This window comes from Aptenodytes patagonicus, chromosome 1 (assembly GCF_965638725.1).
Source record: "Aptenodytes patagonicus chromosome 1, bAptPat1.pri.cur, whole genome shotgun sequence".
In the NCBI taxonomy this organism is placed as follows: domain Eukaryota; kingdom Metazoa; phylum Chordata; class Aves; order Sphenisciformes; family Spheniscidae; genus Aptenodytes; species Aptenodytes patagonicus.
This window is the reverse complement of record NC_134949.1, coordinates 158,955,497-158,980,589: the sequence shown is the minus strand read 5'-3', so window position 1 is coordinate 158,980,589 and position 25,093 is coordinate 158,955,497. Positions and strand designations below refer to the sequence as shown.

Below are 25,093 nucleotides of genomic sequence, written 5' to 3'. Positions count from 1 at the left end.
AAAGGAAGAGGAAAAGCCAAAGTACTAGAGAAAATCCTACCTTATACAGGATATGTTCTTCTCTCTTCTCTATTGCTGAATTTATTACAGGTATGCTAAAGGCATCCTAAACTAGATGGAATGTTTTTAGAAGGTCTTGATATTCTCTTAAATCAAAAGCTACTGACACAAATGCTCGTTTTGGTTCAACGTATCTCCAGAGCAAACAAGAAAGCACCCTGCAAAGCTGCCAAGAGAAAACATGCTAAAACAACAGTGTGTGAAGTAGCTCATAGTACGGAAAACATTTTCATACAGATATTGTCATGCAGGCTGCTATTCATAATGACAAGCATCACCTGCTCCTCCTTCTGCCACATAACATCCCAGTGACGCTTCCAGCAATTGCTTACATGGAAAAAGGGGTGGGAAAGTACTTAGGTATTTTTAGCTATCTTTTTAAAACGCAGTTCAGCAGCTGAAGAAAGATAGGAGAAACCAACACCATGTAGGCAGTCACTCACGGTGGAGGTTAGAAAGTGCTATGTAGACCTCAGTTTCTGAAATTCTGAGGTAAAACATAAGGTTCAACACCGGGGACAAATTCTGTGCTTTCTTCTTCTGTGTAATTTCATTGAGGATTCCAGATTCGTGCCCATGCTGCTGTGGGGGCATCAGAATCTGCTTCACTGGGGTTTAATCTTTACTTTGTCTGCTGTATGCAACTTTTAACTGGATCATAGTTTGTTGGCTTTATTGAAAAATAACAATTTAAAAAATTTAAAAAAAGAAAAAAGAAAAAGGAAAAGAGGAAAAAGGAAAAGGAAAAGAGAAAAGAAAAAAGGAAAAAGAAAAAGGAAAAGAAAAAGGAAAAAGAAAAAGAAAAAGAAAAAGAAAAAGAAAGAAAAAGAAAAAGAAAAAGAAAAAGAAAAAGAAAAAGAAAAAGAAAAAGAAAAAGAAAAAGAAAAAGAAAAAGGAAAAGGAAAAGGAAAAGGAAAAGGAAAAGGAAAAGGAAAAGGAAAAGGAAAAGGAAAAGGAAAAGGAAAAGGAAAAGGAAAAGGAAAAGGAAAAGGAAAAAGAAAAAGGAAAAAGGAAAAAGGAAAAAGGAAAAAGAAAAAGAAAAAAGAAAAAGAAAAAGTTAAAGAAAAAGAAAAAGAAAAAGAAAAAGAAGAAGTTGGAGAGGCGAGGCAAGGTGAGGCAAGGGGAAAAAGGAAAAAAGGGAAGAAAGAGAAAAGGAAAAAAAGGAAAAAGGAAAAAGGTAAAGCAGTTGTAACTGTTTTCTTCCTGAGGTTTTTGTGGTACTCAGACTTGTGAAATGTATCACAGCCTGACTGCTGACCTATTACAACTGCTTGAAGACCTCAGCCAAAAATTCTGATACTGATACAGCAACATATAATCTGCTCAATCTAAAAATAAAGAACGATGCTTAGAAAATAGTGCAAGATTAATTTATTTACAAATATTTCAGCCAGTTCTATTTTAAAAAACCTTTTGTTCTGAAGACCGACGAATGGTAAAAGCATAATTCAGAAATTTTAGACACACTGATGCTTTGCTGTTCCTTGGGGGTATTTTTAGTGTTGGCTTTTCCTTTTCTGGAAGCTTCTAATGTAACAATACCTTGCACCACAGTGCTGATGCAGGGATCAGCGGTTCATTAAAAGCTAATCCGTGAGACATTAGGTTTACAAGTGTCAAAGACACATTAGATTTGAGAACAAGGAGGAACAGCAGTGGTGAAAGGATTGTCAAATATACAGAGAATATCCCCATAAGTGGGTAATACCATTAGTTTTGCAGGAAAGCATTAGTTCTGAAAATTAATTTTGTATGTGTAATTACTGGTCACAGCCGTTTAGGAAGTGGTATTATAGCAAGTTAGACTGAAATAAATCAAAAGAGGTTTTATTTATTTTTTTCCATTTGAGATTATCTCACTGGTTTAAGCAGCACTCTTTGTACTCAGAAATCCCTACATCTGTAAAAAAACCACAAAGACCATAAATATCTATATCAGTCTTGAATAATTCAGCTATTTTCGCTTGCACACAATCTGCATACAGCCTTTCAGACTAACTCTCGGCTAATTCCTTCGCTATGGACGTCAGTCAATTATCTACAAAGTTTGATATAGTCTTTATAGAAAGAGAAAATGGCAGAAACCGCTTTACTTTTCCTCCATGGATAGTCGGTAAAGATTCTCGCCCAAGTACTCGAGCCTCTCCCTTTGTTCCAGGTCCTGGTACAAGCCTTTGGGGACCTTGCTCAGGCCGTAAACCAAGCCGTACAGACAGCCAGCGATCGACCCAGTAGCCGCGCTTTCTCCTGCAGGTTTAAGCACAATTGCAATGGTTTCTTAGTGTCACCTTCATATACACAACCGAAAACTGTGCTGCACAGAGGAGGAAATACTACGCTGCTGACGGAGCGTGGTGGGGGCATGTTGGGTCAGTCCCAAAGGCTTTGCACCACCTTGTGTCCTGCCTCTGGTGGTGCCAGGTGAGGAAGCCTAGGGAAGAGACCAACACCAAGGCAAGGATGCGGTGATGCCCCTGCGGCGAGCGCTCCTGGGCTAGGAGCTTATTTGGTTTGGGGAAAATCCACTCCAACACAACAGCTCTTGCATGCAGCTAGCCGTCGCTAGGAAAAAAGGAGGGAAGAGTAGTTGCAGGGGTCCCTGCTACACGGCAAACGTCCTGGATTGGAGAGTGTACCTTCCTTCCTGACAGCACAGCATGGCATTGCACGCGCTTTAAAACATCTAGCCACGGCATGTAGCACCGATGCTCCGTGCGGTGCCTGCGGGTTTGTGCCTACAGGCTCTGCAGCAGGGGACCGTGAGCTCTCTTGGTTTCACTATGTTCCGTTAAAAGGTCGCATTGCCAAAGGCACTAGCATTTTGGCGGGGGAAGATGCCAGCCCTTTACTAAGTCATATTGGATTTACTTCTCATGCACCTCTCAAAACTGTGAGACTTAGATGGAGCAACATTTGAAAAGCAGCGTGAACGGCTTGCGCGGCAGCTGCCGCCGCAAGAAGGGGGTTTAGGGGGTAAAACCAGGGGTGCGGTTATAACAGGCGGCATGGCAGATTGGCCAACAGTGGCAGCTGACAGCCAGGAGGGCTCTCTCCCATCCCGCGATGAGGGACCGGGGGGGGGCGGGAGCCACGGGGGGACCTCACCTCCGTGGAACATGGAGCGGTTGCAGAGCTCTGTCCAGTCCCCGCCGCAGCCCAGCAGGGCATCGTAGGCGATCATGGGGGCGTCATGGCCGCGTCTCCCACCCCGGCCTTCGGAGCTCCACCTCCTGTACGTCTGCGGGAGAGACGGCGGCGTCAGGGTAGGGCACTGGAAATGGGGACGCGGGGCCCGCGGCTGCGCCAGGGTGGCTTCTCCCCTGCTAGGCGGGAATAGCTCGTCTAGCAGGGAAAGGGCGGTAGGCAGCTGCGTTGCTTGCATCGCTGCCTGCGGCGCGGGGTGAGCCAGGACAGCGGCAGCTACCGCAGCCGAGGTGAAGCCTGAGGTGCGGGTATAAGCCCGCATCCCAGCTTAACGCAACAAGTTCTTGGCAGGCCAAGAACTCGGCTTGATTTAAGCAAGCCAAGAATGCCAAAAAGTAGATCAAGGTAGATTCCAAGCTCACATCCCAGAAATTCCTTATTATTTAAAAATCTAGGGTTGGTAAGGACTTACTTTGTCAGTCCTCTTCCTGCCTCTCGGAAATATTCTCAACTCCCCTTGTCACACATTTGCAAATGTTTCAATTAGCCAGGTTTTACATGGGGGGTGAAAAAGTTCTGATTCAGTAACTTCCTTAGGGGCTCAATTTCAGACTATGTTAATTCAAGCCCCCTTCTCTGACTTTTTCTTGCCAAACCCTTTCTTTCCTCTTCCACAAGCATTTATTGAACAAGAGGGAAAATAATTTGCAAATGTAAAAAACATTTCTTCCCCAGGAGAAGAAAGAAGAAAGAAGAAAGAAGAAAGAAGAAAGAAGAAAGAAGAAAGAAGAAAGAAGAAAGAAGAAAGAAGAAAAAAACCCCAAAGCCCACAGCTAGCTTTGCAAAGGAAAACTGGGTTTTCTCTAGAGGAGTTACCTCCAGAATGCACTTTTTCCTGCCCAAAACCCCCAAATAAGCTCAACACTGAAATTTATAGTAAAAAAATACCTTCCTTTAAAGGAAATGGGCAGCTTTATTTCCTGAAGTTTAAGTTACATTGTGGTAAGTTGAACTGTTTGCTGCTTGGCTGGCTCTTGGCTTCTGCAACACATATGAAGGGTTTGCATTTCTATCTATTCACTTTCACCTCAGCCATTGCATACTTGGTTGTGGTTTATCTGCATATGCATCAAACAAGGTGGAGTTGGACTACAGCTCCACTCTGTTGCTTTCTTTTATTTTTTGCAGTCTAGAGAATGTCTTTATGCTGTCCTCGGACACATGCAAACTTTCCAGGCTTATTGCTGCCGTTTGGATGCTGGAGCAGTACTGACACACGCGTAATACTACCAAAGGCAAGAGGACTAAGCGTGGAGGTGCTATTCTGGGTGCGCAGGCAGGCTGCTCAAGTGTCGCTCCATTTAGCCCTTAAGAACGCTGATGCTCTGAACACATCTGATGTCATCTCGCCTTGCTGAAACAACTTTACACTAGGGATAGCTGTCCTCGGGACCGAGACTCTGGGGACTTAACCGCACCAAGGCAGCGTTTCTCAAACATTTCAAAAGTGCAACCTCCTTTTGACTCCTGTGCCTTCGTGCAGCCCTGCGGTGTGGTATCAGCCCAGCTTCCCTAGGGCGGGCGGGCGGGCGAGGGGCGGCAGCACTGAGTGCATGGACGGGGGTCTCAACACGCATTTCCTCCTGCTGGAGGCACTGAGCTGCTGCCAAGCCCTGGAGGTAGTTCACACATCCCCTCCTTGCTGTAAACCCCTGCGGTCAGTAATTACAGCTACCTCTGACTTCCTCCCCCCCCAGGAGTTGACCCGCTGCTGGCTAGCACTCCCTTTCCATCCATTTTGTTTCCCTTTCTGGGTCCTTTCACAGTGCTGGTTTAAGCAACTGCATCTTAAGGGGATGAGATCCTCAGAGTCTAATTGGCCTGGATGACTTTGGTTTGGTTCCTCTCCTTTTGTTGCACATCGTGTCCAGCCCGGGAAAGCGAGCAGGGCGAGTGATTTTTTTGCAGAAGCCAGGCTGATCCCGAGTGCAGTGAAGTTTCTGCCTATTTGCTGTATATCTAACATGTTCCAAATGCGCACCACTGAAAAATGATTTATCCTACATTGGCCCATCTTGTAGTTATACATTCAAGAAGGGCTAATTTGTCTTTTACCCCCATGTGTCTAGTTATCTCCAAATTTAAGCTGTATACCTGCTTATACAGAATGGGTATATTAGCATTTCGAGGTGTAATTTCTTTCAGAGAGGGAAATTGCCGTTGCAACGTACTCAGAACAATCCAAGCCACATTTGAGGGCTTCACTTTCACATCTCCTGCAGCTGGTATGTGCCTGCAGAAAGGTGCGCCTGGTCGAGCAGGAGCATGCTGGCCCCTGATGGCAAGAGTGGTGCCAGATATTGCCACTGTAGAAAGGCAATTAATAAACCTCCAGACACAAGTGGCCAGTTAGTTTGGAGGGAGTGCAAAGGAAAGCACTCCTGGGAAAAAGGCAGGCAGGATGGTTACCTTCTCCTCATTTATTCTTTCCATGGCTATTGACATGCTCAGCTTATAAGCAAATTAAGTCTCTCGACTTCTGTCAGGCTGTGATCTCTGGTTGGCGGTCAAGCTTGAGGGTCAAGCAACATTTTCCTTTCTTGTGCATCAAAATAAATAGCTCAATAGACCAAACTAGTTGGGCTAGGGTAATCACGGTAAATTTTGTTTCTGCATGAGGAATTCATGCAGTTCTCTCTTGAAATTATCATGGGGAAATACTGTTGGGTTTAATCTCTCCTAAAGCTCTGCTAAGACTCTGGTAGAACTAGAAGGAACAAAAAACTAGTAACAAGTTCATGGCACTGATTCCATAAAATAAAACTGGAAGGAGATCTATTCTTTATGTTTAAAGTGAGCAATTTCTTATTATCCACAGTCAATCTACCTTCCATCGGCACTTTTCACTGCACAGATGAGCACCTAAAAATATACAAAGTGACTTCTCAGAATCGAACTGTGCTTTAATAGTCTGGAAAAAAGGATTGATTTATAGGAAAAGGTGACAAAACCACATGCTTATTGCTTAGCTGCTAAGTGGAGAGCTTTGAGAGGTGCCAGCACATACCAGAAAGCTGTAAACACCAGGGAAGATGTCACATTATTTCTCTTGAGTTAAGAAGATATAACCAGAAGTCATGAGGCAAAGGAAAGATCATGTACGCTATAAAATAGAATCCCATGGGATGTGGTGAAACACCATCTCTCGAGACACTTAAAACTAGCCTGGGCACAGCCTGCGCTGGCAGAGAATTGCTTAAGACGGCTGTCTTCTGTTTGAAGGACCGTAACCGAGTCCAGCTCCTAGTACCCCGGGGGATTTCTGTGGGACTCGGGCCACAGCTCCATTAGGCTTTAATGGGAGCCCCTGGCGAGACGTTTGCCTTTTCCACCCTCAAATAGCCGTGGCTTATGTTTTGTACCTGCTCTGGGCGTCAACACATCTGACCGTGAAGTCCGCCTCTCTGCATTGCTTCCTCCCATTGCAGCAACCCCGGGACCGGTGGCAGCTGCTTTTTTACACTAACACATACCCGAGCCAAGGATGGGGTTTGTTTTTTCTTTCTTCAAATTTTAGGAAAAAATGAAGACTTCCTGACGGCTCTGGCACTGGAAACAGTTGAAGAATACTGGTGTGTCTCTTTGAAAATACCCCTCTCTGTTCAGAGCCTTTCTGAGCGCTTTCTGAAGTTGCAGTTACCTTTTCTCTCTCCTCTGCATCATAGTTGTCCGGAAAGACAGGTTTATTCTGATTTTCCTCATTGATTTCTCTCTCCTCCAAATAAAACTGCCACTTGGCTTCGAAGTAAAACCAGTGCTCCTGATATTCTGAATGCAAAGGAAATTAATGATGTAGCATTTCATCTCAGCAACATTTTCAGTTCTACTTAAATTTAAAAAAAAAAATGACAGTATTGACTGACCTGAAAACCTGGGTATTTTACAGTAATGTGCAATAAATAGGCATATATACTAAGTATGCATTTTAATATGAAGTGGGACATCTAACTGGAAACAGAAAATGTGAAAGAAGAAAATATTTTCAGAACCTCATGCTATTTTTATGATGTATTAAAATTACATTAAAATACATCAAGATGAGATTTTTTAGAGAACTTACTAAGGAACACTCCAAGGAAAAGATAAGAGTCAACAAAAAGAGAGAAAAAAAATCAATTCTATGCCAATTTTTGTATTCCTTTACTATGATTAAAGAATATCTAAAAATGATTACATGTCCTAAATGCAAATGGCTTCCTACCTCAGTTATCAGTTTTTAATCACATAATTTCTCCAGTATTTCTGTTCTGCTCTCACAGTATTTCTGTGTGATCTTTCAGGAAAAGGCAGATAGGCAAGGCCAAAATGCCATTTGCATATATTATAATACATATCAAATGTAGTAAAAGGGATAACTAACACACACATCTGCTATCTGTGCCCATACAAATAAGTCTTTTTTAATAACCACAGGTCTTTCTCCTTTTTCTGTCACTTCAGGAAGAGCATCTCTAATCATGTTTAACTTTGCGCGTGTAAATAATCTTATTAAATTCAGTTTATTGTCAAGCCAGTGCTGTGGTTCAACCTTTTTGTAAAGGCTTAAAAAGGCGCATAAGTCACACTGACCTGTTAAGCACACACATACGCACCCGTCTGCAGAATTGAGGCCTGAGTGAAACCCTGCCTGGGAAGCCGAGGGGGTAAGGAATTAGAAATCAGTGAGACGGACCAGATGGCTAGGTATGCCAAGGCAAACTAGCAATTCAGTATGGGACTACTGGCATACAGTTTAAAATAAAATGAAGTGTCGCTGTTTTTCTCTGAATCTGTCCTGCTTGGTTGCTCAGCTGTGTGCTGTAAGTGGCTGAGGATCATGCACACAACCAAACCATTCCTCTGAAGGACATAATCTCATTTTGCTTCTTTTCCTAAAAAGCCATACAGGTGACCCTCTTTGGCAATTAAGATCTTTAAAGCGGTTCAACTCCATGTAAAAAAATCCAAGCTGCCTTGTAGGACCTGATACGTTCACAAGGTTGCTGGTTCCCCAGTCCCAGACAGGCATGAGCCTTCAACCGCGTGGCCCTATATGCCTCGGGATGCCCAGCTGCCCTTTTTCTGAGTCCATGCCCCAGTTTTGCCTGATTACAAGGAAGCCATTCATTATTAGAACCCTAAAAAAAGGGAGGTGTTCAGAAAAACAGGGTGAAAATGCACTCACAGCTGTCAAGCCAAGGAGAGCATCTTGAGGAAAAAAAATGTCACACAAAGAAAATGTTGTTGGTTGAAGTAAGCTACTGACACCCGCTCCATCAGCTGGTTACAAGACTGCTGTTAGAAATGCAGGTGACCTGACAGGTGTCTGTCGTTGTGGGTTTTTTCCTATTTCCCCCATGACCATAAAACATGACTGTCTCAGAAACGGATGTTTTCTGTGCAGCACCTCATCAAGCAAGGAAGTGCGATTATTCCAATGCACAGGCCCAGAAACAAAGGGATCAAGAAGTTGCAGGAGATTTTGGTTGCACGGACGACCCATAGCATGGTCAGAAATCCCACGCCGCCAGCCCTAGCAAGGCTCTGCCCCGTCCCTTGAGCCCATCCTGAGACGGCAGTCACATTCAGGTCCACGGGACTAGTAATCGCAACTGAATATCAGAGAGGGGTGCTGAGTTGAGCCCTGTGTGACTGAACACTGTGTTTGTTATCCGCGGGGGATAACGCAGCTAAAAAAGAGTTTTCTAAAACTGGAGGACTCTGTCTGGCAGGATTTCTTTGCAGTGCATCTCACCAGCCAAGGAGCTTAACTTTAATGCAGGAGACTTTTCCCACTACCAAAATAGGACGAAGCTCAACAATACAGGCACTAGCTGGAGAGCGTGCCTCAGGAGTCCAATGCGCATACCTCCACGCCAAGGGGTCCTGCTGGGGTGGAGTGACAGGGACCTGCTGCAAAGCCACTCAGAGAGGAGCTTGCTCACACTAATCCTGCACCTGCTCCTCATAGGTCTCGGCTAAAAAAATCCTGGTGCGCAATGAGGTGCAGACGAAAATGCAGGGCCTTTCAGAAAGGCTCCCTGGTGCTCCTTTCAGATTTTAAAGTGGCAGCTTTCCTTCCAGGGTAAATCTTCATTTCTGAGTGCTCTTGAGTAAAGATTTCCATTGAATTCAATCTTTCTTAACAGCCATCCCTTGAGACTAACAGAAAAACCTCTTTCCTCGATGTTTTAATGTAATGATACTCGTCTGCTCGTGGCAGGTCTCACCATTACAAATGCATCACTCCCTGGCAAGAGGGGACTAAATACCTTTGCCCTAAAGATCACATACGTTACTAAAGTGGCAATATCAAGTTCGGTAGTTGTGTTACGCTCAGTTGTTTTAAAACAAGGATACAACAGGTTGTATCTTAAATATTTGTTCAGAAAAGCAACAAGTCAAGTCTGAATTTGTGGTCAAAAGCTAACTCTTGGTCAGGAGGCATCTGCAGGTGAACTTTTGCTGGCAAAATGAGGAATGTCAGTGGGTTTTCTTAGGGAAAATATTGGACTGTACTAACTGATGGAAGGGAACTGAATAATTCATATCTCAGCAGTCAGTTTGCCTAATAACCTGCTAAATAGCATTTCCTCCCTCCCCCCTGCCCGGCAATCTTTGAAGACTTTCTAAAAATAAAACTGTGCAGTAGGGCATTATCATTGTTATTTCTCTTTGTATTTTTGCCACCAATATACCAGGCAACTAACGGACGGTAGAAGAAGGTGGCACCACCTGTGAAGAGCTTACAGTCTGAGCAGAGAAAGCAGGAGGACAGCCTGTGGAGACGGGAAAAGGAGGGGAAACAGCAACATGGAGAGACTGGGGAGTGACGTTTCTTCAGTGTCTTTCTAGCTGAACATAGTTTTAAGAAAACAACTCTTTTGATTCAGACACGTTACCTGCCATGTGGCGAATGGTCTTCTTGCAGTATTCTTCAGCCATCGGCACAATCTTCATCATCTCTCTTCCCCACTGCACAAGGGGTTTCCCTTGTATTGCATACGCCACAAAGAGAGCTGTGCATAGGGACCCTAGAAAGCCTGGAATTCATAGATAACAATGATTACCAACGCACGGTTTGTGCTCTTACCATCCTTGTCATGTCCTTCGTAAAATCATTAATGGAATGCCTCATGGCTGTAAGGTAGATTAACAAATGCACATAACCTATCTCCGCCTGTTTGCAGGCTGGCTCGTGGCATGTCGAGATTCTTGGCTAATGCGTGGTGCCGGTTGGTTTACAACTTATTTTACACAGAAGGGAGCTTCTGTTCTCAGTGGTGTAACATGACAGAAATTGAGTTAGGGGTCAAAAATAAACATCATCCACTAATGTGATACTGAAAATCTTCTAACTCAAGTCACATGAAATAATTGACTTGTGCAAAGTGATTTGATTACAAGCTATATCGCCTTGCTTACAGAGTCATCCAGCTCAAGGGCTGTGGTTGTTAGATCTAACACTATTTCTGGCTCATTTTACTCTAAGGAGTCAAGTCCATGTCTTACTTGGACAATTGCTTCTTTCCTTTAAGGGGACAGGCCCATGTCCTCTTAGAGGAAAGAAACAATTGTCCAAGTAGGACATGCTGTCTGACTGCCTAGCTAGGTCTTCCACTTCAGATATGAGTATACTTAAGATGAACTTTCGTTAACGGGCACTCAACTCTTCCATGATGTCAGAAACAGAGGGGCTCGTTTCTCATATTTGCTTGTGCTCTTGGCATTCTGTCAAATGCAACAAAACCAACCCAGTGCAACATGCAACAGAAGGTTAAGAAAACAACTCAGGCATTTATATAAGCCCCAGGTGGACAAAGTATTGATGCGTGTGCTTCTCTCGGTGCATGGGTCCAAAAGTGTTCACTCATGCATAGAGGTAAACATGAACTTCATGTGTTTTGCTGAAGGTAAAACCAAATTATTTTAGGAGGTTACAAGTCCAGATGAGACGATTACTCATTCTCTCTGCCATAAGACCTGCAATACCAGCTCAGGCCAAAGGCACGTCTAACCCAGGATCCAATAGATGCTTTCAGAAAGAATAAAAAACCACGTAGAGCCAGCTCAAGGGGTCTCACTCAGATAGACAGCATCTAACCCAACTGCCATAAAGATCCTTGAGTGCCACATTCAGCGTGAGGGTGGCAGCAGAGGGTTTAGAGGGTGAAGCAAAGGGCTAACAGGGGGCAGCAGGACAAGTCAGTGCAGAGGGTGGTAGAGGTTGGGCTGTGCCCAGAAGGTTTTCGGGGGGCTGGCAGTCTCTTCCTGCCCTCTCCCCAGGTAGCTCCCTCCCCCTGCTGCTATCGCCCTGCTCCCCCTGCTCCCGGCAGCCCTCACATAGCCTGCTGCCCCTCACAGGGGAAGAAAGCAAGCCCCAGCCGAGGTTTCTGGCTCTGCAAATAATGCCAGTACAGAGTGAGCCTAATTGGTTTGGCTTCTCCACTCCCCAGAGCTTCTAGATTAGCTTAGGGGCACTTTTAATTACACAGCTTGATTGCTTTTAACAGCAACAGCCCTTCTCGTCCGCTTGCCTGATCCCTTTTGAACCCAGGCGTATCTGTGGACTTTGCAGCTGCCTGTAGCAGTGAGGTCTGTGGCTTAACTATGCACGACACGGGGAAGTATTTCCTTTGTCTGTTTGTTTCAGTCCTGACTGACAAGTCAGTTGGTTTTTCTCAGTCTTTGAGTTACAAGAATCACAACTGACGTTTCCCTGGCACCTTTCAGTATGGTAGTGAGGTCCATGGTGGCCCTTCCACCCTTCTCCTGCCCGCCTCCCCACCGCACCACTTGTCTCTTTTCCCAGCTGAAAACTCCTTCTGGATGTAATTTCTCCTTGTATGGAAGGCGTTTGACAACTTGGATGCTCCTTGCTGCCATTTTCTGGCTCTAGTGAGTCCTTTCTGAGGTGGGAGGCCCAGACTGCAAGCAGTCTTACCGCTGCTAATGCACCATGGACTTCATATATTGGCTTAATGATATTTTCTGTTTTGCTTTGAATTCTTTTCCTCTAATTTTATGCCATCCTGATGGCTTTTCTGACCGCTTCAGAGCACTGAGCGTGCTGAACATGTCACCGTTCATTATGGTTTTATTTATTGCTGTTTAAAGCAGACAGAATGAATACATGGTTAAGTGGCATAAAATTATCAGAATGAGAGATCTGAATATTGAAAACAACATTAAATCTACTTATTTATGTTTTGTTTAGAGAATGATTCAGATTGTGTCCTAAAATATGTGGAGTTAGATTTTTTTGTCTTTCTACCTTTACCTACAGTGATTGGATATGACAAAACCTGTCAAGAGAAAAATGTTATTATCCCCTGAACCATAAACTTGCATGACAACAGTGAGTCATCTAGATGTACATGAATCTTAAAGTTTGACGAGGCAAGTGACACGAATATGCTTTGGACAAGACAGGTTGTGTTTAGTTCTTGGGATTTTAGGAGGGAAAACTCCTATGCCTGCAGTTGCTGTCTGCATAATATACAAGCAAATATATAAGCTCATATAAGTAATATATACACGTATATATTATCCAAGCAAAATTCAAACCAAGGCCTTGGAGTCTGCGAAGCAGGAGCAGTTTAACCAGGTGAATTCACAGGAGCCGTGTTAGTCCCCGCAGAAGTGAAAAGCAGCCTTAGGGACTTCAGCGCGCCGATACATCAGCGGACATTACCTGTAGGATGGTTATGAGTCATTCGTCCGCATTCAATGCTCACTTCAATAAGTGACTCCAGCCTTTCCGGCTTCCAGTATCGCATCCCTAAACACATGGCTTTTGTGGATGCTCCAAATCCAGAACCTAAAGTAAAAAGATAATGCCAAGCATTTAAAAGGAGACTAATGATACACAAATATGTTGATAAAATGTGAAACAAGCACATTTTATTAATTCAGCTCATGTGTGGGAACTCCTCAGGGAACGGGAAATTAGCATGCAAAGCGAGTTACAAGTTTTGAAAGTTTCTTGCGAGGAATTTTCCTTCTACACGGTCATTCTGGTTTTACAGGTATATTCCAATATTCTCAAGTGCTACGAAGAGCATAGTGGGGTCAGAAAGCAGTGTGCTCTCTTGTTCACAGCACTTGTTTGATTCAAACTCTCATGCCATCTTTACTCATTCTTGGCTGACACAGCTGTTTTGCTTGCTCCAGGTGTCAGCATTAATAACAGAAGTTTGAGAAACAGATACACTAAGCCCTTATTTTAGTAGTCTTCATGCTGAAAGCACACAATTAAAACACTTTGTATGAGTATCACAGTTGATCTTACAATTTTAATGCATGTTTCATCCTAGAGAGCCCCACAGGTAGTTCACAAAATAGTTTCTGCTACATACAAAAATAACGTGTCCAAAAGGAAACTAAAGGCTATGGAGCCAAATCCTCCAAAGTTAGGTAATGTCAGAACTGAGGTTTCCCGTGCGACCTGAAGTCAGTGCTTGCGTGCGCACTCATTATGGTACAGCCTGCACTTACTGAGCTTGGTCTTGGGAATTTATTTATTTATTGAATAGCTAATTCAGTATTTCTCTTAATCCTCAGCATTGAGTGCATGATCCCAGGTGTTCAACTTTTAAACACTTCATTGAATGGAGAGTTAAATTTACTAATGAGTTTCTCTGCAGTACTTATCACAGTAATATCAGGATCCCACAGAAGTTTCAATAAGTTTATCTTTACAAGGCACCAGTGAGGTGATTATCTCCTCTTTGCAGCTGGTGAGCCAATGCCCAAAAAAGCATTAACTCATTGCAGGCATCCACCCTGAGATGGATAGGGTTTAATTTTTCAAAGTGCTTGGCATTTTTCAGCACTGTCTTTGCTTAATCACACTTCCCAGTGACCTTGGGTATAGTTGAGAGCAATCAGCATTTCTCTGCTTGGTCCCTGGAAGATAAGGGGCATATTTATGCCACCTAATTTTAGCATCTGTGGAAACTGCAATAGGAGCACAGTCACCCTGTCTTTCCCAGACAGGCAGCATGGAGAAAGGCTGTATCTCCATCAGCCGGTAAGATGGTGTAGTAGGAGCAATTCATGGGCCAGAGTGAATTGAAGCAGCAGAAGCCAAGGAGCCAGGGTCAGGGCTTTTAGTCACCTACCTTCAGAGGAGCCCTCAGCTGCGCCCCTGGGCTGTGCCCACTGTGGCTGCAGAGCACCAGGGGCTCTCCTGGAGCACCGCTTGCTGTTTAGTGTCATCCCAAGCGACTTCAGCTCAGGTGTCCTAAGATCATGAGTGTGATCAAAATGTGGTAGTGGGGGTGGCAGGAAGATTTACTTCAAAAGTAGTTGCCTGAGCCAAGGTGTAACACTAACATTGGTATCTGCAGGTGCAATACAGACCAATCTGAATTTCTCTCTCCTGAGAAGATCTCTTCTTCTCCCTGGAGAGCAGCTATCCTGAGTGAGCACCCTGGTTAAGTGATCTAATTAGCTAGCTGAAGACATTTCTTCCCTTCCTCCTCAGAGTCCAGTGTGCAAATTTTGCATGCAATAACTCTTCCAGTGGGTTTAACCATCAAGGGCAGTCTAAAAAAGGTCAAACATCTGATAAATGTGACATGACAGGCTTTGCAAAATACCATTTTATTCCCCGCGAGCTCAGAGCTTGCTTCCTCCTTACTAGCCTTCTTGATACTAGTGAAAGAGACCCTCTCCAGGACACCTTCGGCCACTGCTCCTGATGAAAAGGCTGGACACTTGTCTTGCAAATGGTGTGTTTGCTCCTGTACCTCGTATATGCTGCAGCTGTAGTGCCTGGTTATTAAGGAGCCAGGAGCAGATAAAACTGTCTGTCTATCCCACAAATCACATAGAAACCACAAGGAAGAGTCAGGAAAGAAATCCTGTCTTCCAGAGCACCAGTAAGCTTAACTGGGAGAACATATCTTCTCCTGCTTGCAAGACCAAACACTTCATTAAACCATCTGCTGCTCTATGGCAGAGTCTTCTTCACTATGCAATCCTGGTTCCTCCAAAGGACACAATCCATGCTGGTTATCCAAGAGGGAAGGGTGTTGTGCTACACAGAACTGCTAATTAAATAACATCTCTTAGTATATCCAAAGTGGAGCATGCACTACAGTAATCTGACCGCTGCTCTGAAGGTGCTTGTCTTTGCAACTTCATTGTGTTCCTCCAGTCTAGGAAGTTATATTAAAACCTTCTGCAGATTTAAACAAGCAAACTCGGTAACAACAAATTTCATCACGTGGAGTAACACTAAGCCGAGACAGGGCTGCAGGTGATTAGCAGCTGTTAGCTCCCCTGTCTCAGTATCTACCATTTGAATCAATGAAGTAAGGGACAGCGAGAGTACTCCAAGCAAGGGGTGAGACACATATGTAAGAACATAGATCAAAGGTCGACCTAACTCATCATGTCTGACAGTGGCCAACAGAGAGGATACTTAAGAAAGAGTAAAAGAAGAGTACAATGACGCTACCCCTTTGTACTAATGAAGCTGCTGACAATTGGCTCCCTGATCCAGGAGGCAGCTGGCTATTCGTCTTTCTGCCTAATAACCCTGGAAGGATTTTCCTTAGGTGAATTTGTCCAGCTATTTTTTGAACCCACATGAACTGTGGCATCTGCAAATTGGCATTGGAAAACAGTTGTGCAGCTTCATTAGGTGTTGAGTGAAGAAGTCTTCCTTTTTGCTTGCTTTGAACTCATGACCTGCCAGTTTCATTTGAAGTCCCTAGTTCCTGTGCTGGAGGAGACAGAGAGTTTTCTCATGTTCTCCAAGCTATCTATGATTTTACAGCTCTCTATCATACTGTCGCAGACATCACAGCCTATGGAAGCAGTTTTTTACTAATCCAACCATCCTTCCTGATATCCTTTCTAGTTCTCTTACATCCTTTTTGGGGGAGGGAGGGACCAGTTTATATACAGTAATCAAAAAACAGCAGCTATGGAGTTATGCACTGGTGCAAACATGTTTTGTGTTTCATTCTCTCTTCCTTTTCCAGTCATTTCTAATAGTCTATTTGCTTTCTGGTTCTTGCTGAGCACTGAAGCAACGGTTTTGTAGAACTGCTATAGCTCTACGATCCCTTCCCTGAATGGTAACTGAATCAGCAACTGCAACTATGTATATAAAATTAGAATTCCCCCCACACGCCTATGACTTTTCATTTATCTGCATTGCATTTGGTTCTGCTACCGTGCCACACAGTTATTCACCATTGTGGGCATCTTCCACAACTCTGCACCATATTATCTTTGACTTTGCTGACCTACTATGCACTTGCATTTCCAGATGGTTCGTGGACATGTTGAACAACAGAGGTCCAACACAGGTACCTCCTTCTCTATGGAGAAAACAGACTGCAATCTCCTCCTCTTCATTTACTGTCTTTTAACCAGTTGTCTATCCTCAGGAGAACCTTTCCGTCATCCTGTAGCAACTTAGTGCCTCATCACTTAATGCCTTTGGTGAGGGACCTTGCTGAGTGTCTTTTGGAAATCCTAACAGACCATCTTCACAGTGTCTCCTTGGTCCTCCTGTTTCTTGGCTCCTTCATGAGCTTTCTAATAGATTTCTGAGGTATGACTTCTCATCACAAAAGCTGTGTTGATACCTTCTTATTACATCATTTTCATTCATGCCCTACATTATTCTCTTTTAGTATGTAATACCCCAGTGTGCTTTTCTTCACTGTACCTCTGTAGAATAATAAAGATCAGCTTAATGGCTGCTAAGCCCTGAAGAAGCTCTGTCTTTTGTGACTACAGACCGCTCTGCATGAGAACTTATAGCCTGGCCCCTTTTATCTCCTGTTCCTCTGTGGCTTATCCTTCTCTTCATTTTTGCTCCCCAACTTTCTGCATTTAACTGATGCTTTTTCCTCATGCTCCTGTAGCAATGCCACCAGCAAAAAGGCACTGTTCTCGAGGGCTACTAGGAAGCCCAGCAGCTGCTTCAATAGCTGCAAATAAAGACCTGCTTGGGTGCTGCAGCCTCAGCCTGAAATGCAATACAGGTAAAGCCAAGCTGCCATTTGACTGGCCTTTCGGAGTGGCTCCGAAGGCACATCTCTGGCTCAAGGGGTACCGCCTTACTCTGATTTGGGTTCCAGCTCTCAAACATCAGCAATTCTCTTCTGAACAATTCGAGCTTTTGGCAATGGAACAAAACATTTTTACCGCGTCTCAGAAACAGCAGACTCATCTGCATCAGAACTTTAAACAAATGCTGACAGATAAACAGAGGCAAACACTCAGCAGTGATAAATTCAGCCTCGAGCTTATCAACATCATAAACTGGAAACAAGCTCTTAAAATGGAAGGTGTTAGACAGCCTTGGGCAGGTCTTCTGGTGGTCACAGGAATCTCACCAGCCTTTAACATAATCCGGGTACCTCTGCAATGAGTGTGGCAATGGACATGGCAGCAGGTGGCAAAGAGACACACAGGGCAGTTGGACTTAAGAACTCAGTGTGCTGACTATACCCACATGAATTTGAGCAGAGGAGCTTAATATAAGCAATGCAAAATTACCTAAGCTACGATTTCACTGTTCCATGAAGGCTGGCATGTGAATTCTTGCTAGAAATGAGGTAAGATAGAATGACCACAGGAAAACAGCATTTTAGTTCCAGCTCATCCAAGATATCATCTGACTGCTAGGCATTCAATGCCCGTGGAATGTTTTTGCCCCGAGAAGAAATTTGCGAAAATTCAATTAAAAAGTTAATTATGTCCATAGCAGTGTCAGGCCCCGTGGTATGCTGAACATCTCCACTTCAGGTCACCGGTTCTTTTGCTCTCAGGGTGAAAAAAAAGGCTTCTTGAGATGTTCAGGATAATATTTGTCAGACCAGATGGAGAAGGTGGGCTTTAGCTGCCAGGTCTCAAAGCAGGAGTCCATTTTAGATCATTCTAGCCCAGAGCATCCCAAGAGCAAATAGTTCGTCATGGAAAGCTGGGGAGGAGGAAGGCTAAAAGAAGGCTTGTAGCTCCAACACAGCAATGGGCTGGGGAACAGCCATGCTCCACTGCTGGAGGTGTTGAGAGCTGCTCAGGGCCAGCAGCAGCTCCCACATTTATTTTGGCCAAATTTTACTCACTGTCAATCAGAAAACTTATGACAAGTGCCAAAGGGGCACTTTCTCAGATCTGCCTGGCTAATAGTGGGGTGGGCAGAATAAACAGGGAGGGGATCCTTTTCCCTCCCAGCAGCTGTTGTGAGGAGTGGGGGCCGAGTGAGGGATGCTTTTTGTGTCAGAGAAAACTGACTGCAGAGACCCAGAAATAGCCGTGGCATTGTGCCACCGGGTCTTTGCCACGGTACTGCATCAATATGCAATGCTGTTGAGTGGTGCCGATACGTACTGCAGTGACGGAGCATCACACCGACACAGCGCAACGTCTGGGTGAGCTGCCATCGTCTTGTGGCTGTCCACATCTACCTCCTCTGATGATGTGGTGCCTCTACAGTCTTTCAAGATTAATTGCACTGTATGGGTATGGGTATATGCGTATGTGTGTGCACATAGCTGCCTGCATGCTACTTAACTTGAAGCAGAAATTCAATTCATGATAAAATGAAATTATCATAAAGACAAAGAAAGAGAGGGTCATGTGTAGGGAAACAGGGCTAGGAACATTAGGAATTATCAGCAAAACAGTCATAGTTGTTAGCGGGGCATCCACCTGGAGAAAAGTCTCTGCTTTCCCTCCAGTGAACACATTGGTGCATAGAGCATTTCACAGGCTCGGCTTTTTGTTTCAGATCTGCCATTGCTGAAAAGATCCAAGACTACAAACATTTAAACCCAAAATGGCAGAAAATATTTCTTAAAATAACCATTAAACTCAAGGACAAAGATCTGGACCCAGCGGCACAGAGCCAAGAACAAAGTCTCTTTAAATAGATGTCAAAGAGGGAAGGGTTCATTTATGAGAGGACATAGTGCCCTACAGAAGGAATTCCTGGCAGATCTTTTGCCATCCTCAGGCAAACATGGAAACGTTTCAGGGCTAGTAGCCTTTGATGTCAGGGGGGAAAAGGAAACAATTTCCATCTAGCCAGAAACGCTGAAAGCATGCATTATTCAAGCCGGGATCTGTAAATGGAAAGCGGTACCATACCCTTTTCATTGAATGGTGTGTGCCAAGCAAGAAGGTAGTTGTCTGGTTTTAATTCCCTGCAGCCTTCAATGGTAGCGGGGTCTGGCCGCCTCCCCGAGAGCTTGTCGACAGCATCCACGTAGCGTTTTACCAGCTCCCGATACAGGTCTTCTAAGCACCAGTAATCTGCTCAGAGGACGAAGAGAAGGTTGCTATGTAAAGGCAGAAGAGCAAGACAGGACAGAAAACAAACAAGCAAGCTCACTATGCATTTCATAAATGTTCCTATTTCCACTTCTGATACACCGAGTCGTGTTTCTGGTGCCACTGTCAACACATTTTTGCACACCATGAGAGCAGGCTGGAGGGACAACAGCCTCGTCTCTCTGGTCTTATCTTTTCCTGCTTTCCTTTCCATTTTTAATTCCTTTAATCAGAAAGACGAAGGCATTCTGTTCATCAACAGTAGCTGCTCAGGGGCTTTATTTAGGCTCCGTGGTGTGAAGTATTTACAGAGGTGTCTAACTGTAAGGTGGGTGTGTTGCCGCCGTGGGGACTGGGTGTGCGCATGAAGCCAGCTGTGCCTGGCTCAGCCCGTGCCTTTGCTGTCGTTTGCAGACACGAATCCAATTTAAGAATGAAAGCCTATTTTTTTTTAATTACCACTGAATTATTTTAAAGAGGTATGTATGATTAAACACAAAAGCGAATTAGTGACTTTATTTTTTAATCTGTATTTTATATTTATTTTGTCTAAAATTTGTAGGTCTTTCATGCAGGGATCCCTGTATCTTATGTCAGCACAGTAACCAGAACAGCGAGCTTTTATAAAATTGGTTATAAAGATCAGCAAGAGTAGTAAATCCCTACAGTCTGTAGTATTTCCAGCAGATAAGTGTCTTTCGGAATAAGTTCACTAGCAATATGTGTTTATTGATTGTTTTTACTAAGGCCTACAGTCTTGCCTAAGGAGGAACCTTTCCCCTGTTAAACATACACTGTTTCTTCAGTATAGCTGCTTCTCTCGGCTGCTGCTGCATGTTGTTGGCCTTGAAGAGCCCTGCCCTCAGCTCTTGCCAAGGAAAAGCTTCCACTGGCATCTACTACAGTTGTGTAATCAGTGGGAACTGAGGAGGCCGTCGGGATTTGTCCATTTATATCTTTTCTATGTACTTTGAGAAACCCCGTTTGATACTTGGTTTGACTCACAGATCGAATGACACAGCAGGGGAAGTTCCAAAAATATCTTCATTTTGTCAAAGATCGGTGATTTCTTGAAATCCACAGGGGAGGTTTAATTTAAGAGAAAGTTTGGAGCCCTGTAAGCCAGAGCCACTCAAAAGTACCAGTTAGGCAGACAGGTGAATAAAGAAGATGCAGGGCAAAACCAAGATTCCCCTCCTTTCACATAAAAAAATACCCTATCCATTACGCTGGCCATCCCACATACTGTCCTAGAGGAACAAGATACTTTCAAGCTGCCGACTCTTTCCAGATTTAGGAATCAGGTGTCAGTTTATTCAGATGGGAGCCAGGAGCAGGATTTACCACCTGGCAGCTTCTGCAGAAGCCTGTCCCCAGAGCCAGAGTCCCTGTGGTCCAGCAGCTCCGGGCTGCCCGAGCCCACCACAGTTCCCACACCTGGAGCTGGACTGCCGTCTCAGCCGTCAAGTCAATAGGACAGGTTCCTTCTTTAGAAATGAACCTTTTTTTTTTTTAAAACCCATGTTTAAGTCAGAGAGGAAAAGGCTTTCCTCGTTGCAGGGGTAGTTCCCCTGCTTTTGATGATGCTGTTTTCGTTCCTCCCTTATGGGACAGATTCCTACTGGAAGTAGGCGTTTTGTTTATCCTTCATTGTGGGATCAAATTTTCAGCCTGTGCACGTGGTGGATTTCGGGAGTGCCAGCTCAGTCTGCAGCAGTGCCCGCAGCCCCCGCTGCTTCTGGCCATGGCCCTCCTGGGGTGTCCTCCATGCAGCCGGCGAAGCGCTGGCCAAAATCACCTCCCTGGGTGAGAACTGTCTTCGTCCTCAGTGCAAACCTCCACCTCATGCTTGGCTGCTACCGCAGCCTCAGGCTGGGAGCTCCCCCGGGGGCAGTGCCCTGGCGATGGCACTTCACGGCGAGCCTAAGCCCTGGGCGAGCCCGACCCAGCCTGCAAGCATCCCGCATGTACCTGGAGGTATGCACCCAGGGGATGCTGCCTGCAGCCAGCGGGCAGCCAGCCAGGTGAACAGGACGTGCGGGGAGCGGGGCAGTGAGGGACAGGAATATTTTTATTGCTTATCCCCCCCTTTTTTTCTTTTTTTTTTTTTTTGGCTGGTAGTGTTCCAGGCATCCAACATATTCTTTAAAATCTCAGTCTATGCAGCAGCGAGGGCTCCCTGCTACACGAGGAAGGCAGGTCCCCGGGGCCGGTGGCAGCTGCCTTCAGCCTCACGGACCCACGTTCGCCTTTAGCTTCACTCCGTTGACCTGGGTGATTTTGCACGCGGGCCGGGCCATGACCAAGCCCAGTGGCCTTTTGTGTCCCCTTTGCCAGGAGGAGACACTGCTGTGGGCAGGAGCAGTTCTGTTTCGCTTGTGGGAAGCAGAGAGAAGGACTTGCTTTCCCCTGTTCACCAACATTACTATGAAATGAAGATTTCTTACTAAAATTCCCCACACCAGCTTGTTGCTTTCTCACCAGCCTATAAAAGCACCTTTTTAAAAAGCTTGTCTGATCAGGCCGAAGAAATGAGAGTGTAGGATAAATAGCTGATGGGAATTGTAGCTGAGACTTTTTTTTCTTTAGAGCCACAGTGCTCCTGCCATATTTAAGAAATAAAATTCACTATTTTACTGTTACTCTAACTGGCTTGATTACCCAGAAGTTATGGTTTTAGAGAGTTTAATAAGCAAGAAACATATGATACATATTTAATCATAGCCTATATTCAGAAATACGTTAGTCATCTTTTTTCTTGATAGGCTGACAACTTGCCCTTATCTTTAGTGTATTAGCTACCCCTTAAACCATTGGTTAGCTAATAGCCAAGCACGAAGTGTCCAACGCACTCTCCAACTGATCTCTACGTACTAAATTTAGAGCAGATTGGAAGCAGGGAGATAAAGCAGTGAAACAGAAGCACAAGGGAAATTTCATTGACGTGAAGGATACTTAGCTACATTGTGAGCTTCTGCTACTGTTAATTATCCAGTGTTACATGTGTTGGGAAAAATCAGGAATATTTTTACAGAGATTAAAAAATTTGATCCGTTCTGAAGAGGCAAAATACTGCTGAATGGTCACTGTCTTCTGGTGTACTTTTGATGACGATCTTGACAGTCTCAGAAAGCTCTAGTTCAATGGGTAGGGTGTTGATATAAATATCGCATCTTACAAAAGACTATTCCTTCTTTAAGAAAACACAAATATTGTCTCTCAAACTATTGTGATTTTAGAAGACACATATTAATAACTTCCATTATTCTGATAGACTTTATTATAAACATAGTAGGTTAAAATATTTTTTGGACTAAAGACACAGAGCTCTCCTTGGAAAGCAAATTGTTCCATTTCTGGCCTTGCAGGTGCAACCCTTTGCCTGAGGGGCAGCAAAGAGGAGACAGCGCTAGTGATTTTAGCCTGAAAGAGGTATTAAGGTGACTCTACTCCAGCCTGGAGTTCTGAACATAAACACGTTAAAAATGCACTTAGAAGAGCTCTTATCTTTTCCAGAAGAATTTCTAGTGGCTATATTATTCCCTGACGTACTCCAGCGTGCAGATAATCTACTTAGCAATTATTTTTGTTATGCTGGACGTGTGGTATTTTAATCTTTAAGCTTTAACCAGCTGTATAAACCTGGGGAAAATATAGGGAGAGCCCCTCCACACCCAAGAAATCAAAACTCCCCAGTTTGTGTGATGGTCGCCAGATTATGCTCACGGAGGAGACAAGCTAATGCACATCATCGTTCACGTAAGCGGCATTTCTGACACACTTTCTCATGCCCTCCCCAGCACTCAAGCTTATTTGAAGAAATGCAGCAGCTCGACAATTTTGTTCCTTCCCAGACTGCGTTCGCTAGTCCCGTCGTACCTACCTGTGATGACAGCCTCTGCTGTAGCCATGTGCATGAGCGTGTTGTCACTTACTGGCCACTTGTCGGGGGAGAGCACCAGGTTCTCAAGCCCTCCAATTTCCTTCAGCTCCTGCTGGATTTTTGCACCTAAGGCATTGTTTTCTCGGGAGAAATTGCGATAACCGAGAGCATCCCCTACCCCAGCCAGCACAAGCGCAGCCTTAAATTTATCCATCCCCCAGACACTTTCCGCTTTCCTTTCGTCCGAGACAGCCACCGAATCTTGATCTTCCTTTGTTCCTTTGCCTTCGGCTCAGCTCCCCTGACACTTTATATCAGCCATTGTGTCACACCGAGCGCGCTCTCTATAAGGCAAGGACTTCCTTTTCTGGCTCTGCAGATGCCGTCTCTTGTCCAGGACCTGACGGAGAGGAAATATTTCATAACCCAGGGATTTTACAGGGGCTTTGTTCAATGAAATCGCAAGAGCGGACCCGCAAAGTGAAGCGCAAAAGCCTTGTTTCTGCAACCCGCTGTAAAGCAAGCCAGAAAATCCTTAGCCCTACCCAGCGTAACTCTACACCCAGAAAAACAGATGCCTCCACAGGGGTGTTTATTTATTTAATAACTTGTAAATTAATATATTTTCCTGCCCTTTTCTGAAATGCTGGAGTCAGCCTTCCTTTCAGGGACCAGTCAGAAGGAAAGCCTGCGATAAAAGGAGTTTCCAAACTCTGTAAACACTAGAATGAGGGGTTAAGCAGTAAGAAATCTAGTCAAACGCAGCCGACCTCTCCCATTTCTAATTACACCCTAAGGTGATATTTTGTGAACAGCTTTCTCGCTCTCTTCCACCTATTACAAGAACATTTTGCAAATTCACTGCACCCCTGGATAAACACTGAGCAAAACACCAACTTCAATCCCACCCCTCTTACTCCCTGGCAAAGACTGACTTTTTCCTAAGGCTGAGCTCAGGTGCAGCCCACATTTGGACTCTGAAAGGAAACTATTTTGAAAGATGCATTTAAATGGCATCCTGTGAGTCTAAGAAAGTTCACATATGAAGAAATCTCACTTAATAAGAACCGAGCTTTATTAATACCATGCTTTCAAATTTGATACTTGTGCACTTACGTGCTTCATTCTGCTACCGCAGTTTTTTCTGTGCTTCTGCCATGCAGTGCAAGAAGGGGCTCTGTAGTCTTGCAGCTTTTTAAAAGTGTTTTGCCCACAAACATGTCTCTGTGTAGGCTCAACATCTTCCTTCAAGGGGTCTGCTGACGCTGACTCAGATCGTGGTTCTGAGTCACCATCCATGCTGTCCTAAAGACTCACAAATTACTACTTTACAGATAGAAATACAAATGTAAATATAAACTTAGGTAGGTAAACAGAAAGCTTTGATTGGCTTGACTGTAATTTTGATAAAGGATACCTGGGGAAAGGTCTTTGTTTTTCTCTGATCTTTTTCAGAAAGCAATACTGATTGCTATTCGGATGGAAAAGGCCAGCAGTACAAAGGATGCATCTTCCTATCACCCAGAGCGATAAGCAGTTAATCAAGGACTGAGTTATTGACATGTGTAGAAGTATCACTGTACTTCACAAAAATCCTTAATGCAGTTTCAGAACGCAGATAAGCATCGCCATCCCTATTCCACATTATAAGAAATAAGGTGCCAA

General features: G+C 44.3%; 1 protein-coding gene across 1 annotated transcript; it reads right to left on the bottom strand.

The window, feature by feature from the left end:
* Positions 1-1,416: 1,416 nt before the first annotated feature.
* Positions 1,417-23,970, bottom strand: ADPRHL1 (ADP-ribosylhydrolase like 1). Its single transcript, XM_076360573.1, has 7 exons — positions 23,429-23,970; positions 19,363-19,527; positions 12,938-13,063; positions 10,146-10,286; positions 6,905-7,032; positions 3,166-3,298; positions 1,417-2,307 (listed from the first exon to the last, which is right to left on the bottom strand). Exons 1-7 carry the CDS (start codon positions 23,640-23,642, stop codon positions 2,150-2,152), a joined length of 1,065 nt encoding a protein of 354 aa, XP_076216688.1. The 5' UTR covers positions 23,643-23,970; the 3' UTR covers positions 1,417-2,149.
* Positions 23,971-25,093: the final 1,123 nt, after the last annotated feature.